Raw genomic sequence first — 16,773 nt, forward strand, 5'->3', positions numbered from 1 at the left:
TGAGGTCGGTTGGGCCAGAGTCACACATGTATGTAGGTGAAGGGATTTCGACCTTGTCAAGATTACCCAGAGCGACATGGCCATGTGGATGTTCATGTAAAATAGCACAGTGTAGTGTTTCGAAAGTCGTTCTGGTGGCCGATAGACAGTAGGTAGCTCAGAAAGGTGGAGTTGCGGATATTAACGGCCTTGACTAGAGGTACCTTAGCCGCCGTGCCCGCCGATGACTACGGCAAGGCCGTTAAGCGAACAGCGTGAGAGGGAACATCATCCGAGTCTCGAATCACCTCATGCGCCTACGACAGACCAGGGGTTTGTACCAGGGCGCCGGGTCTCTTGGTGGAGTCCGCCACATGTTCCTCACTTGCCTCCTTGCCTAGCACAGAGCAGCGGGGGCTTTGTGAGCGGCCCTACCCGTGATATCGGTCATTGGTGTTGCAATCCGTGCCCGTCCGTCATCCGAGTCCCGAGCCACTCTCTCGGGACTGGACTAACAGCGGGCAGATCCGGCTCCTTTGTGGTCCCTTTGGATACCCCAACTGGGAGGGCAGCGGTATCGACTTCATGGGTGACTCCTATGACCACTCCATGTCACCAAGTCGGCGTTGCTGGCTCCCCCGATTCGCTTACCCGTACAAATCCAGCGAAACACCAGTCACGTTGGTCATCATAACTGGTAGAGAATAGAAGTGAAGGACAACTGGGTGACGTTGTTACTTTCGTCTCCCGTTTATTTTGTCTATCTCATGCTCATATTTCATCAAGCATTCCCCCCTGATTAGGAAAACAGTCGGCAATATTGGCCTGCTCAGTCATCCCCATATAACCCAACCAACCCCCTTTTTGCTCCCCAAACAGGGAGATTATAGTACTCAAAAGAACTCCGGTGGATGTGTGAAAAATGACCCCAAACAACAAAAAGAAAATCGTCATAATGCCAGCATCGCTCCTCGTAAAAATCCCGTTTTATGCCCCGTCATGCTAAAGGATAACTTCGATAGTCGAACGCTCTGCTTCCGCTTAGTTCTCGACAACAGCGGGAGTCTGGATCTTGTTCTGTTCGTGAAGGTTGAGGTGGAAGGTACGGATGATCGAATCGGCGTCGTCGATGGCGATGGGGCGCACGTCGGCAAGGGCCTTGATCTTGGCGGTACTGTAGAGTCATTGTCAGTTTTGAGTCCCAAAAATTTGCTGGAATGGAATTATTGCACTTACCATTCCTTGACCTGGTCGTCGGTCATCTCGAGACCAAGCTGGCCAACACGGGTCTTGACAGCGTTCCAGCCAGTCAAGCGCGAGGCGAAGTGGACGTAGCGGGTAAGACCGAAGTCGGCAGGGTTGAGAATCTCGTAGGTGCTGGGGTTGTTGAGGATGGCCTTGGCGTGGATACCAGCCTTGTGGGTGAAGGCGCAGAAACCAGTGATGGGGTTGTTGAAGGGAGTGTTGATCTCAACAGCCTCGGCGACCAAATCCTCAAGCTCCTTGAGCTTGTGGAGCTTGTACTTGCTCTTGACGTAGTCGGGGCTGGTGACGATCATGCGAGCCATCAAGCCACCGAGAGGGGTGATACCGTTACGCTCGCCGATACCGAGAACAGAGGTGTCGATGTGGGTGGCACCAGCCTCGAGAGCGCAGTAGGCGTTGGCAATGGCGCAGCCAGTGTCGTCGTGGAAATGGGTCTCGATATCGCACGAAACGACGCCGCGAAGGGTACGGACGAGGTCATAGACCTGGCGGGGAGAAGCGCAGCCGACGGTATCGGCGATACCGACACGGTGGACGCCGACCTTGTCAACAGCGCGGTAGAGGGAAAGGAGATCGACGAGATCGGAGCGGAAGGAATCCTCGGAGGAGACTGCGCATGTTAGCGTGCAATTCCAACCAAGATAGTGTTGGAGCAATGATTGGGAGAAGTCAATATTCGCCGTGTCCGGAGATAGCACGGAGTCCCGTTTCCCGCTAACCGGCGTCCGCCAATCCTCAGTAGACACCTTGCGCGGCCGGGCATTCCGTGCCGAGAAAACGGCCGATTTCGGTATCAAATAGTGTCTCGCCCGAAACAGCTAGTGGAGGCAAGGGGTGTTTTGGGCTGTATGCGAAACGGGCATGTAAAACTTACAGCGAACCTCAAGTCCCTTGGACTTGACATACTCGATAACCTCAACGGCGGTCTTCTCAATGTAGGCCATATCCTTGCCGTGGCTGTGCTCGCGGAGGAAGCTGGAAGTGCCAATGACGACATCGAGGCCGTCGACACCAGTCTCAACAGCGAGCTTGGCATCGCGCATATCACAGCGGACGTGAGTCAAGATCTTGGCCTGTGTGTGGAAGCCCGGGTTAGCCGAGGGTCCTAGTGAGCTTCTGGACCGGCAATGCCATCGGGACGCACCTTGAGGCCGAGCTTGCAGATGGCCTCGCAATCCAACCGAGACTGCTCCGAGGCAGCGGGAGAGGTCAACTCGATGTAATCGACGCCAAAATCGTCAAGGGCTGTGTTCGAATACCGGGGTCAGTTGTCTGTAAACGGAAAAGGAGCGGGGCGCTTGGCATGGTTACCCTTGGCACTAAACGAATGGGGAGTCAGCATGAGATCCGCTTTTCGCTCGGAATTCCAAGTTCCGGGTTCGGAGGCTGCGGAAGTGGAAGGGGAACGCAGATGGGGAAGCGGATGGGGATGGGTCTGTGGCTGGGACTGGAAAAAACTAACATCTTGATCTTGGTCTCGGTGTCGAAGTAGGCGTTGGCGAATTGCTCACCCTCTGGCTCTGGGGTCAGCGGAATGAAGTCGAAAAGGCAGTGTGTTTATTGTGCTGGTACGAACCGCGGAGAGTAGACTCGATAATCTTGAAGCTGCCGACATTGGAGAGGAAGTCGCCGACGGGCTGGTAGGGGTTGGAGCGGAAGTTGGCGGGCTGTAACCGTAGGAAGCAGTTAGCATTTTGGGCAAACCGAATTCGAGGATAATTGGATTGGGAAGTCGTGGTCGACGTACGTTCACGCCGTTGGAGGCGCCATTGGCGCCGTTGGGAGCATCGGTTCCGCACATGTTGTCTGGTCTGTAGAGAGAGGGGACTGAGGAGGACTGTGTTGGCAGAATTGAAAGGAGGAAAGATTGAGAAATGCGAATGGCTTCCCGATGTCGCTGATATAGCTGTGGTTTTAAACTTTTCGCGGACCCTTGCGGCTTCACGACAGCACTAAATTCATATGAGTCAATAAGAGATTTTTTTGGTCAGGGCAATCGGCAAAGGCCACTACTACGACGTACTATGTACCGGTATGGGTATGGCCCCCCGACCCCGCAGTGGCACAAAAGACGGCAGCGGCCAAATCTTCCTAAACGAGTCCTGAATCTTGACCGCCCGAATATCGGCCCTTGTGATTGGCGTACTGCTTTGAGACGGCGAGGGCTCATCACGTCACACATCAGAATCCCGTCTTGTTGCTCCGCTGGCTGGAGCGATCAACCAGTGGGAGACACCACCGAATCCACACACAAAGCCCACTTCGAGACACAAACCGCAGCAAGAACGCGTGCAGACGTGTTCAAACCATATAAGCGTGGCCGGATATAGTGCTGGCACATTGCTACCCATTCAGCCAATGCGCCTTGCCATTCGCCTGTCCCATCTCCCGGTCGCTGTATAAGTCAAAACTGTTGGAGCATCGTGTCAGATTTACTGGTGTGATTGATTGAATCTGTGTGACTGATTCGAGCGCTCTCTCTCTAGAAGGTTTGGGGGTCTAGGGGTATCCCATATTTGCCAAGACCTATTAAATTAGGTGGCTAGGACTTTGACATCTAGCCTACATTTGGCTAGAATACTACCTTAGAATCTAATACACCCCCTTACTTATAGACTTCTTTTACTTTTTTGAAGTTAAAAGTAAAGTTATTTATATATTACTCTCGTCGTTTTATATCTCTAATCCTAGTATTTTATTTAGATTATTGAAATCTACCTCTCCTAATATTAGATTACCTCCTCCTCCGCTAGCTTTCCGCGGTAGTACCTCAACTATCCCTAGCAACTCCCTAAATCTCCTATATTCTAAAATATCTAATTCCTTCATTAATCTATCTATTAGCATTAATTTTATTTCTAAATATTCAATATTGAAAGTTTTTTTTTTCGAAACTATTTCCCCTTAACTAATATCTTTAAATATCTACGTACTTCATCTTTATATTAAAAGTAGCCGTTTCCTCTATAAATACCCGAATAATTTACTAATTATTATAATATGGAATAGGAATAGGATCTTCTAATAAATTTACCCCCAATACCGATATTAATCGGTTTATAAAGAAAGTCTCTTTAACTACCTTCTCAATTACGTATAATTCTACTTCTATTATTAATATAGTAATTATAATCTATTTATTTATTCCCTAATGAATTAAATTACTATATAATTTAATTGTAAATCTTTAGAAGCTCTTACGGTCATTTTTATTATTAGTAAACGAGGCGTTAAAGGTAATTTCGAATCTATTATTCCCGCTAAAATAGAGTACCTATATTTTTATTATTCTTAAATATTGTATAACCTTCTCGCTCGCCACCAAATAAGTACAACTAAAATTGTAATTATATTTAATTAATTTACTTAATGAAAATGTAATATTTAATTGAATATTAATTATTACGTATAATAAAGAACTTATATTAATTTAGTACGCTTGTATCTCTAGGTAACTAATAATACCTTTATAAGGAACTAATTCTTTATACCCTACAAGTACTAAGGTTAGATAGTAGTTGGATTTGAATAGTTTAGTAATTTTATTAATATATACTTCTTAAAACAATTAGATTTTTCCTTAATTTCAATTACGTATAATTTTAATACCCAAAAACTATTAGAGTTTATGTCCTCCTATTAAGTAATACTATAATTATAATTCTATTGTATATTTTTTAACTTCTTCTATTTTACTTTTATTAAACATAAAGACGATATTATCGATATAATATAAGAATACTATTTTTCTTTATAATATACGGGTTTTTAAGGATTGTTTCAAATCCTATCGATTTAAATACTCTGCTCAATTTTCGTTATTATAATAAAAAACATCGTCGGAAACCGTATAGGGCCTTAATAAATTTAAAAACTTTCCCGGGTATTCGATACCCTAGCGGTATACGTATATAGATTTTCTTATCGAGGTAAGTATTTACGAAAGTATTAACTATATTATATTAAATAAATTTAAAATTAAAACGAATAACGAGAACGATAATAATACGAAATAATCGACCCGTAAGAGTAAACGTATATATATTAATTCCTATTCTTTTCTACTAATTACCTCTTATGACGAACCTCGCTTTTACTTTATTAAATATCCCGTTCTTATTAAACTTATAAATATAAACCTATATATAATCGAAAATTTACTTATGTTTAAAATAGGAGATATCCTTATTTACTTTAATCTACATCTTTATATCTTTATGATTCTTAAAGTAAGCTTCTTCTACTTTCTTAAACTATTAACCAAGTAAGTAGTTATTTAAATTGTAGTACTTTTTAAATATTAAAGGGAGATTACGTCAGTATACCCTATTAAAACGACTGTATTTTATAATTAACCGTTCAACTTCCGCCTTAATAATTATTTTCTCGTTTATTTTAACTACTAATTAAACTAATTTACTAACGTTAAAAGCGGCTTCCTATAATTCTTAATAACGAACGTACTAATCGATAGCTCAGTCGATAAAATAACTAATATAAAGTACGACTAGCGGGGTAAATAGAAGCAACAGGTATAAACTTATAATATATTTAATAAATATTTTATTATTAATAGATTATTAAATTAATACTTCTTATAATTAATTATTCTTATTTTAAGAGACTTCGTAAATTCTTTAATAATCTTCCTAATTTTAATTAAGGAGATTTGATAGGAGAAGTTTAATATTACTATTATTAACGTCGTTTAATAACGTATAACTTTCAATATAGGATAGTTCAAATACTTTCGAAGGTTAGTTAGCGAATTCGTCTATCTTGTTAAGTAAGTTAGTAAATTCTTCGCTAATAATTTTAAAATCGTTTTTAAATTTGTTAATGTTTAAATAATCAATAATATCTTCGTCGAATATTACGTTTCTAATTTAAACGATTTAATTTATATAAGGATTCTATATATAATAGATAGAAGTCGCTAAATAATTAATAAAATACCCGATTTAAACCTTTAAATTATACTTTTAAAATCTTTATTCCTTCCTTTAAATGGCGCTTATTATAGTAAGTACCTTATACTTATAAATTCAAAAGTAGTTTAAATTTAATTTACGTAATTTGTACTAACCGTATTAGTTTGTAATATAGGTATAAAATCGTTCGAAAGGGGATTTCCAATTACATAAATAATAAAGGGAATAATTAATAAAATAAACGGCCGCACAAATAATCTTTAGTTATAAATCTTCTAATATTTTCGAATTTAATAATATTGTATAGTATCTCTCTTTAATTATATCCCCTAAACGTTCTACCCCTCTATTTTATATTTAAATATTAGGCATAGAAAGTTTAAAAACCGTATTATACTGGGCGAATTTATCCTTAATCTTATTACTTATAAATTCAATATTATACTCAATAGTTTTAATATTAGTATTATATTAATATTTAAATATTTAGATATAGTTAACTAAAATATTAACTATTGTAATAATTTCTCAGTTCGATAAGTAATAATTCTAAATTAGTCCTAACCATTAATAGGTAATTAGAAGAAAGTAGTATAACTTTTTTGAATCCTAATTTAAAATCGAGGAAATCGATGGCGAATCTTTCCCCTAGGCCATAACTTCGATTTTTCGAAACGTAATTAACTTATTATTTTATCTTTACTATACTATATGTATTATATTTAATTAAAAGTATATTACGTAATTGTATTTTATCAACGTTCTATAGATAATCGAATATTTAGGGATTTAGGTAGCTGAACTATTAATATTATATTTCTGCTAATTATTTTGAAAATCGTCGTATATATAAATTAATTTAATAACGGCGCGCTACGAACGAAATTTTAATAAATAAAAGGAGGATAGTTTTAATAACCGTTTAACTATAGATAATATCCAAATAATAAAAAAATAAACCGTTAACTTTCTTTAAATAATTATTTGGTAGTCGATAGTCCTAATAGAAACCCTACTTTCGTAATTTGAAATAGGAAACGAAATTAGTAGTAAAATTAAGGTAGAAGGCGACCTCCTTCAACCGTAGCTTTAAGGGACCGTTTTTACCCTTAATAATAATATCGACCTCTTTAAACCCTTTAATTTCTATTTAAATATTACTAACCTATAAAGAATTATCTAGATTAATATAACGAAAATAAAAGAAATAAATGATTTTATTAAATACGTAAAGCGAATTACTTAAATCGAATATTATTAAATTCTTAAAAAGATAAATTTCGTTTCTAATTTTAAATACCCTATTAATTTAGAAGGTTACTTTATACGTCCGATTCAATAATTACGCTAATTTTTCCTTTTTAATTTTCTCCTCCTTTTTAAAGAATGTAATTATTTTCTTAGGGAATTTTAGATCTTTCGTAAAATTAGCTTTAATAACGCATTTAATAGAAGGGTATAACCTAAAATACAGAAGCTTCGTATTTAAATTAATATATTAATAATTATTAAAAAAAATAATGACCTCTTTCGTATACTTTATTTATTATACCGTTACTCTTTTTATATAATTAAATTTCGGATTTATCCAACGGGAGTTTTCTCTTTTTAATACTAAAACCCTTTAACTTCTTATTCTTACCATCGTAAAGAACATCTTTATTTCTAGCATTATAACTTTCACCATTATATTTTTAATTATTATATTCAATACTAATCTTACCAATACTAAAAGTACTATAACAAACTCTTCTTCTTCTGGCGGCGATTTTACGACGAACGTTATTAATACTATACCGTTTAAAATATTTATAAATTGCTATATATTTAAAGGTATTAGCAGCTATTTCTTTATTAAATCTCTTAGCGCTATTATACTACCCTAGGCGAACAATTTTAATTATATTAATAAAATTAGAATACTATAAATTAACGACGAAAATCTCCCCAATTCCCTTATTCTAACTATTATTTATAGTAGGAAATTAAATCTATAACTAATTAATTTAATTCTTAAATTCTTTCGTAAAAATAGTAATAGCCTTACAGTATATTTTTCTTACTTTAATTTAATCGTTGACCGCTTTATAATTCGTTATTTATTTAAAATTTCAATACTATTCGTTAATATTATATTCCTCCTTTATGATTCTATTTTATAATTTGTAGTTAATTAACGATTTTATTTAAATATATAGGGCTTTACTACTAGCTACGAACTCCTTCTAATTTTTTTTTATTATTGGGATAGAGATTGATTTCTAATTTATAGTTACTTATTAATAAGGTCGTCCTCAGTAATAAAAGTATCGACTATAATTTCGTTTCGGTTATAGTATTTAATAGGTTTTTTATAATTTATCCCGTCTTAATAAATAACGGTTTAGGAATTAATACCGCTATCGAAACGTATAAATTCCGCTTTAGTATTATTAATACGGGTTCTAACTTCCTTTATTATAGGGTAATAATTAGGATAAGGCTATTTTGGGGCGGATAGTTTCCTAGTCTTTCCTTAAAGCTAATCTTTAAAAATATTAAGGATATATTTCGATTAGAACATAGGTTCCTATCGCGACTAATGGTCGTCGTCTTTAAAGTAAGCAACGTTTTCTTTTATCTCGGTAGGCTTTAAGAGAGATATTATAATCCGGTTATTATTTATTATTCGTACGTGCTAATCGTTGTATTGATAGGTTATATATTAGATTGTTAATTATTAGATTTACTAGTGTAATTAATTGAATTTATATAACTGATTCGAGCGCTCTCTCTCTAAAAGGTCTGGGGGTCTGGGAATATCCTATATTTGCCAAGACCTGTTAAATCAGGTGGCTGGGACTCTGGCATCTAGCCCACATCTGGCTAGAATACCACCCTAGAATCTGACACATCGCAACTCAACCCCAGATTTGGTGGCTACACAGGCAAGAGCGCTGCCAGGATAGAAGAAAGTCTTGGCGTTTCGGACAACATCTCGTTACTTCGGTTGAGCTGGCTCCGAAACTCCCGTCACAAGTTCTCCTTGAAAGTCTTTGACCTGAGCAAGTCGTCATTGTCTCCAGCTATGTACCTACTCGGGCTGGTTTTTGACTTACACGACATCCCAGAGCTCAATCAGGGGCAGAGCAAGGGCATTGGTCAGCACACGCTGCGAGGAACACAGAAGAGTCACACTTGCCGTCCTTCGTAGCATTTGTGCTCTTTGCGTTCAGGTCCACACACAAATTCTCCGCGGGCACGCGACTCGACTGGGCTGTCCCTAGCAAATATTTACCCCACAATATTGTCGGCAGTCCACTGGCTGGTCGTTGATGGTGTGTGCCCTAAGCCAACTGCCAAGACGACGCCACTGAAGGTGGGGGACCTGGACCGCCTGTGAAAAGTGGGGTGGCACCTGGCAAGTGCCAGCTGTGCTGCTACGTTCAGTCGCCATGTCCGTGGCTCGTGCTGCTGAAGGAATTGACCGAGGTGATCTTGGCTTGATCCGTCCAGACCGTCGTGGGATTCTCCGGCGGGGAGGTTCCCGTTCGTTGGAGTCTCACCAACAGCAACAGTCAGTTCCTTCAATTTGGGGGCCACGGTGCCACGCAAGGTGATACCTCTTTGCCTTCTTCCCTCCAGGTGAAGCAAACTTGTATGAATGACATATTCAGTTCTGGCAGAGAATGCTCACCAATTTGAGGGGACTGTGACAGCTCCTGTTCCAAGATCCGGGAATCGGGATCCATAGCAGAGGATGACTCCAACAGTCCAGCTTGCGGGGCTCTATGGCATCACCTCTCAAGATCCCTTCTTGACTTTACTAACTGTACCGTTGAAGTGTTTGTTTCTTTTCAATATCCTCCCCATCCTTGCCGCCATTTGCCGCACCCATATCTCACCGTTGGGGCATCCTTCGGCCAATACGAACGGCATGGAGACTACTGCGCCGTATATCAGTAATCTTCCCCTTTCAGAGAGTTGCAACCATTCCCAAATACCAAGATCAAGATGATCTACATCTTACACATGCAGAAGCGGGCAAACCGAGGCTAAACTTTGGCAGCCGCATGAAGTGCATGATATACTTGGTGGCCTGACTTTAGCATGTCATCACCGGCCGTTTGACAGGCCATCACCAATGCCCAGAACATCCAGAATGATATCGTTCCTCCTTTTCTATGAAAACATAGGGTCGTAGTGTAGAGCACTGCCCTTTTGCCCTTCGTCCAGCCCATTCCATAGTATCTTTTGCCCTGTCGTTCCTGCAGTTGCCAATTTGTTATCAGGCGTCCCCTACAGTAGATTGACACATGGCGGCTTGGCCTGGGAAGAAGTCAGATCCGATTCTTCAACCAAACGGTTAACCACAACCACAAGTGTTGGTCGTGTTGCTCACTGCCTCCAACCGTGCCCCTAGATATTCCGAGGTCATCTATAAATACCAAAGACCAGCCGACCGCATTTTTGGTCAAGTGTTCCCGGTCACTCTTGAAAGGCACAACCTTGTACATTCGTCCGAAATCGAATATCAAAACAATCGTCATCGTCCGGGAGCTCGCCCCAGCAACCCAGCTATAGCTCGCTTTTAGTCAACCCACATCATCATCTCAACCTAAAGTTCCCGAGAAAGCGATCGATCTTATCAAAAAATCCCCAAAAAAAAATCCGCCAAAAATGTGTATCGTTCTACTCACGACCGCGCACCCAAAATATGCGCTCATTGTCATCGACAACCGAGATGAATACATCCTTCGGCCAACAAGCAAACCTCACTGGTGGACGGCACTGTCAGAGTCGCCCTCTACTGACAAGCATGTGTACGACTGCCGAAAAGTCGAGGTCATCTCCAGCCGGGATTTGGCACGGGCTGAGCATGGAACATGGCTTGGCATGACCAAGGGCGGCAACATCGCTGTGCTCACCAACTACCGCGAAACCAACACTCACGACGCGGCACATCCCATAGCTGCAAAGCGCAGCCGCGGTGGCATGGTAACTGCCTGGCTAGCGGCCCATCCCGATGAGCCGGTGCAGGAATTTGTCAGTCGGATGGTTGGGAGCGGCGAGGCTAGGGATATTGGCGGGTTCTCCCTCGTTTGCGGCAAGCTACGAAAGAAGAAGGTCGAGAAGGCGATCGAGCCATTGGCAATCATCTCCAACAGAGCCGAGCATATCGACAGAGTTCCATGGATCTGCGGAGACCGGGACCGCACATACGGACTCAGCAACGCCATCTACCTTAACCCGAGCGAGGAGGCTGACGAGCTGACATGGCCCAAGGTCCGGGACGGGAGGGAGAAGCTGAAGCAAGTTATCGAAGCTACTTCCAACGACGACGTCAGCGAGGATGTGTTGGTGGAAGAACTCTGCAAGGTCTTGGATGCTACCAACTTCCCTGCGGACCGCTGTATCGACCTCGAGGAGGGCATCCCGCTACTCAAGGATTCCATTTTTATCCCAGCATTTGGCGACAAGCAGCACCAAGCGGAGATGGAGGCAGCCCGTCAACGGGGGACCATCAAGGAGAAGGGCCCTCATGACGGTGCATCAGAGGCGTTGACGACGGTCAACCGCCCAGACAACCAGCCGAACGGTTTCCAGACTGGCCTCTACGGTACGCAGCGGCAGACCATCATCCTCGTGGATTGGGATGGAAACGTGACGTACAGGGAACGCGCGTTGTTCGATGCCCATGGCAACCCGATCCCTCGAGGCTCCGGGGACGAAACATTCAAGTTCAAGATTGAAGGGTGGGAAGAAGCAGTGGATGGCGAACTAGAGATCAGGAATTAGGCGCAAGCGTGTGTTGTAGTCCAATATCAAGGAGGGGAAATATCTATTAGCAATGGGGGTGGTGTTTCTTTCGATACCGTGGTCACTGGACTCGAATAGCGGTTGTTCAGTTGCATTCTGGTTGGAAGAATGGATTTCAAGTTACTTTACGTGGCTCTCACCAGCCTCAACATTTGTCTCAAACTTTTGTTCAGGATATGGATGGGTTAGCGTGATATCCCAGTTTACCTTCTGCTTTATCGTTGCTGTTTGTTTTGTTTTGGATTTCTCGCCGGGCAGACCATGGCGGCTGTGTGTGCGACACTGGAAGGGAAGGCACAACAAACACCAAACCGCGACTCAAGCGATTTCGCTCTTGCTCCTGCCAAAAACTCCCAACAGATAAGATACGCTTCCAAATCCGAACTCGACTGAGGTGGAGAGCCCAGGTCTACTGGTCGTGCCTTCCCTTTTTATATATCCGGTCACTCAGCTCTTTTCGTCCCAAGCAACGAGTCCAGGTTCCAGAGTCCCAGGCTTGCGCGTATCGCTGCCGTCTGGTCATGGCGCGTCAACTAAAATTCTGTCAGGTGCAACTATACCATTCACTGCCACCGGCACCGGCCCTCGACTTCTTCGAGATTCTGTGTTGACTTCCACCTTTCACTCTCTGCCTCCGCCGTTTACCCTTCCTTCCCCCGCTTTCTCGAACGACAGGCTCGCAACTATCCTGCAGCTTTCCTTTCCCCTCCTCAACAACAATCACTCTGCACTCACGACCTTCGCTTTACGACTTCAACTTGGATCGCGACTCGTGCCTGGAGACAATATCATTGCTGTTCAAGCGGCAAAGAAGGTGCGTTCTACACAAGGAATATTAACTCGACCCCTCCCTTGTCGCTTACTGGGATACCTTCGCTCCCTTGATCTGCTTCCTTGTTCTCGATCATCAACTCGGGACTTGATCACCTTGTCTGGATCTTCCTCCCAAACTTCACTTGGACAACACACTACCCAACATCGAGGGACTCCAGAAAAGTTGCCGTTCACGTCCTTGTCAGTTCTCCTTCGCTAACCTGGCCGTCATGAGCAGGAGACTATCAGCCGGCTCCGGGGAGATTGAGCCTGACACCCCACTACGCTACGCTTCACCCTTCCTCGTGTCGCCTTCCAAGGCGAACACTCTTCTCGAGGAGTCGGACGGCGAGAAGTCAGACGGCACGGAGTTGGCCCTCTTGGGTGATAACACCTGCTCGTGCTCCCCAGCAAAAGGCGGGGTCAAATTCAAGATTCCCAAGGCGAAAGCAGACACTTACTTTGTCTGGTCTTCAAATAATCCCCCACCCGACTTTGAGACCATAGCCAACGCCCGCGGCAAAGCATATTGCGCCTCGATAAAGCTCAAGGAGCCGCCCTCGTCAACAACACCTCCCCCTATCCATCGTGGTTCCGTTGTCGCCAAGGCAGAGGATTGCCTCGCACAACTTGAGGACGACAAGCCTGCAGAGAAGGACCATCCTAGGTCCTCAGACGAAGAGACTGTACGACACAGCGAAGATTCTCAACCTTCCATACCAAAGTCTCAAGGTGACAACATCCACGTCAACAGCATCCACAACGACGACGACCACTGTAACGAAACATCAATCGTCGAAATTATTCGGGTCCTACTTCTCACGTTCAGCACCGTCGTTAGGGGAACATCTCGTCTTGCGCTCTTCTCAATCTTGGTACCTCTTTCCTTTGTGAAGCGCACGGGCCTGTTAGTTCTTTGCGCTTTGTTTGAGGTTGCCAAACTTTGGCTCTTGTTCGCAAGCCAGTGCCACAACACACTGCTCCTCATCACAAAGAAACTGACCCTCATAGCAAAGATCCAATGCATCAAGGGTCTTACTTGGGCTCTACAACTGCTGATATGGAGCAAAACATCCAAAGCAGCACTCCGAAGAGACGAGGGTCCCGCTGGTCACTTTACAGACCAGCCAAAGGAGAACGGCCGTCATCAACTGTAAAGGCTGATACCAGCGACACGTCCGGGCCAGTTCTCCATGACGGACAGCCACTGAGGACAAAGGGTGTGGTTCACTCGTCTGACGACGATAGCAATGTGGGATGTACCACAGGTATCCCGTCTTTCACAGGCCGGGTGAAGCAACAGAACAACGAGAACAAGCCACCTGAGCGGATTCAGGAAGAAAGCATTGTTCCAACATCAACAAAGCAAGGCATACCCAAATCACGGACTTTCAACGTTTTGTCTAATCTTACCCATACCTTCTCTCGCAGTTCGTTACTCAGTCATTCAACGACAAGTTCCCAGGATCTGCAGAACCCGTCATCAACTGCAACAGCAAAGAGTTCCCGCTCCTCACTATCCTCTCGCTTTGGTAGAAAAGCAATGGACCACGACGTGGACCCTTCAACCGAAGCTCCGGAGCCTACTCCGACACGTGAAGAAGCACCGACACCGCTTCCGAACAATCCCCGGTTTGTTTCAACGGCAATGTCTTCGGCGTATTGGGCTGGGCGCTTTTCGTCTCTCCATGACCGGTTCCACAGCGAGTTACTAACACCTCGTAATCTCAATCTGATTATTGAGGCACATACATTCTGTTCCACGATCTCTAGTGATCTGAACAACTCGACATCAACCCCCGTGCCCCCTACAGCATCGGCATTCAATAATCCTTCTACCTCCGTATACGCTTCTAGCCGGATCGTGCCCACCCGCGATCTCAACAGCTACACACCTGCAAAGAGGCACTCAAATGCCGACCAACTCGGACTTAAGACGACTGATCATAGACACATACCTCACTATATAAGATGCATACCCCATTCAGCCACCACCGATGCTATCCTGCAGACCTCAAGAAAGTCTAGCACCTACGTCAGTGAACGGAATCCTGCAGTATACAAGACAGTGCAGCACGAGGAGATATCCCATCCAAAGGCTTCTTCTCCTTCAATGATACCTACTCGCGTCATCCCCAGGTCTGAATCTTCAAGGATTCTTCCCCGGCGGCCTCTGCCGGAACCTCCCGTATCCGAATCTTCAAGGGTCCTACCCCGACGCCCCCTGCCAGAACTTCCAGTCTCTGAATCTTCGGGTATCATTTACATTCGCCCACCAACCAGCCACAATAATAACAACTATCCGTCGACGAACTTCAGAATGAAGAACACCGACCGCCCGAACAGGATTATGAGCGAATCCCAGGCCAAGGCACAGAAGGAAAGGGAAGCCATGCTTCGAAGAGTAACGGTTGCGGATGCGACTGCTCTTACGGATGACGACAACAGATGTCGTCGCGTCTTCCTTCACCTCGAGGCATGCTGTCTCACCGATGAGGCACGCAACTCGCTGTATGCTTGGCAACAGGACTATGCGAGAAAGACACAGCGAGAGGTGCTGCTCCCAAAGGGTGGTACCATGCATGACCCGCGTAGCTTCAGAAACAGTGTCTTTGGCAGGAGTTTGTTTGGGAGTCGCCGGAGCATGGGGTCCTTGCCTTCTGGTTCTAGCGGAGGTATCATCACGACTGGCCTCAATGTGGACCTTGGACAACCTCAAAGTGAGGTTCGGCCCTCGAAAACGGAGCGGTCACTGCTTCAGGTGCCGAGAAGAGTGTTTACCCACGGAAGATCAGCCAGTATGAAAGTTGACAGCTTGGAGCCGAGTTCGTATGGCCATCGACTTGAGCGACATGGTACTGTTCGCGGAGTTAACGCAGACCACGAGGTCAGGAAGGGACGGTATCAACATCGTATGAGCCTTGCGTGAGCGTACGTTTGCGTTTATTTGCAGATGATGGAAGTTCCCGGCGATGGATGGACCATGGAACTGTATTATGAGCTGTACTATTATTGCATGTGCATTATTGGCTGGAAAGACAGAGCAAGCATTGCGGGTTCTTCCAAAGTGAGGAAGGGTCTAAAGGGCAAGAGCAGGGGCATTATCATACTGCTTCATATACCTACCCAGGGTAACAGGCATGGTCGGAGTTTAGAGGTTATTTGCAGCATTTACTTAGCTTTGGACCTCATGAACAGCAATGTCAATCGTTGTTGATTCTTGTAACATAGATAGTCGTTGGACTCGGGGTTTCGGGTCACTTGCAGTTGAAGATGAGCAAACTACCTACTAATACCCAGGGTAGGAGGCATAAGTCGGCGTTTTAGAGGGTATTTCTGTCATTCATTCGGCTTTCAACCCCATAATGAAAACGTCAACAGTTGCTAGTTAGTCTTGTAACATAGGTACATTATGGAATGATTGATTGAACTTCGAGTGTTGGAACATGTGCAGTTAAAAACGAGTATAGCCAGTTCATCGCTAATAATTTGTGATACGAACTCCTGTTAGCGGTTCCCAGATCTGTTAACACGGACACACCATGAACTAATACAAGACTGTTAGTGCAGGCTTGTTCTCTGATCACCCCTTTTTCCAGTCTCGCTCACTTGGGTCTCGTCTAACACATTACCGAAGACTCTCAACCCCATCATCAACCAGAAACAGTACTTACTCTTGTATAATAATCTTGTATTGCTTTATACTTTCTAATGTACCGTATAATCTCTGGAAATTGACTTTCGGGAAACTGCTTTTCAGGTACATATCTGTACAGATTTAAGTATATATTATAGTATATGTGCCAACCGTACCCTCTGTGAAGGAGGGGAAAGTTTGGCGCCCTACCCTCCAGTCCTAGACTGTAGTGCCCTAATTTTCGTGCCCTGATTCTTGTGCCCTAACTCTCGTGCCTTGAATCCCCCGCTTCCTCCTCTGTAGAGTTTATTGTCGTCGTTATTGGTGTTGAGGTTTTCGCTATCGTTG

General features: G+C 43.7%; 3 protein-coding genes across 3 annotated transcripts; 2 read left to right on the forward strand and 1 right to left on the reverse strand.

Annotated features, from left to right (window-relative positions):
• Positions 1 to 1,020: 1,020 nt before the first annotated feature.
• B0H65DRAFT_589704 (HMGL-like-domain-containing protein) lies at positions 1,021 to 3,485 on the reverse strand (the record flags this gene model as incomplete). The annotated part of the gene is made up of 9 exons (XM_062831044.1): positions 3,269 to 3,485; positions 2,993 to 3,197; positions 2,822 to 2,912; positions 2,708 to 2,759; positions 2,543 to 2,549; positions 2,390 to 2,491; positions 2,120 to 2,318; positions 1,216 to 1,855; positions 1,021 to 1,153 (listed from the first exon to the last, which is right to left on the reverse strand). The coding sequence occupies exons 2-9, from the start codon at positions 3,044 to 3,046 to the stop codon at positions 1,021 to 1,023; spliced, it is 1,278 nt and encodes a 425-aa protein (XP_062680495.1). The 5' UTR covers positions 3,047 to 3,197; positions 3,269 to 3,485.
• A 7,350-nt stretch (positions 3,486 to 10,835) lies between these two features.
• On the forward strand, positions 10,836 to 11,954 carry B0H65DRAFT_429310 (NRDE protein-domain-containing protein; the record flags this gene model as incomplete). Its single annotated transcript, XM_062824814.1, has 1 exon — positions 10,836 to 11,954. The coding sequence occupies one exon, from the start codon at positions 10,836 to 10,838 to the stop codon at positions 11,952 to 11,954; it is 1,119 nt and encodes a 372-aa protein (XP_062680496.1).
• A 1,064-nt stretch (positions 11,955 to 13,018) lies between these two features.
• On the forward strand, positions 13,019 to 15,717 carry B0H65DRAFT_427537 (uncharacterized protein; the record flags this gene model as incomplete). Its single annotated transcript, XM_062824695.1, has 3 exons — positions 13,019 to 13,898; positions 13,993 to 14,008; positions 14,325 to 15,717. The coding sequence occupies 3 exons, from the start codon at positions 13,019 to 13,021 to the stop codon at positions 15,715 to 15,717; spliced, it is 2,289 nt and encodes a 762-aa protein (XP_062680497.1).
• Positions 15,718 to 16,773: the final 1,056 nt, after the last annotated feature.

Source organism: Neurospora tetraspora, assembly GCF_033439725.1.
Source record: "Neurospora tetraspora strain CBS 560.94 chromosome Unknown B0H65scaffold_5, whole genome shotgun sequence".
Classification (NCBI taxonomy): domain Eukaryota; kingdom Fungi; phylum Ascomycota; class Sordariomycetes; order Sordariales; family Sordariaceae; genus Neurospora; species Neurospora tetraspora.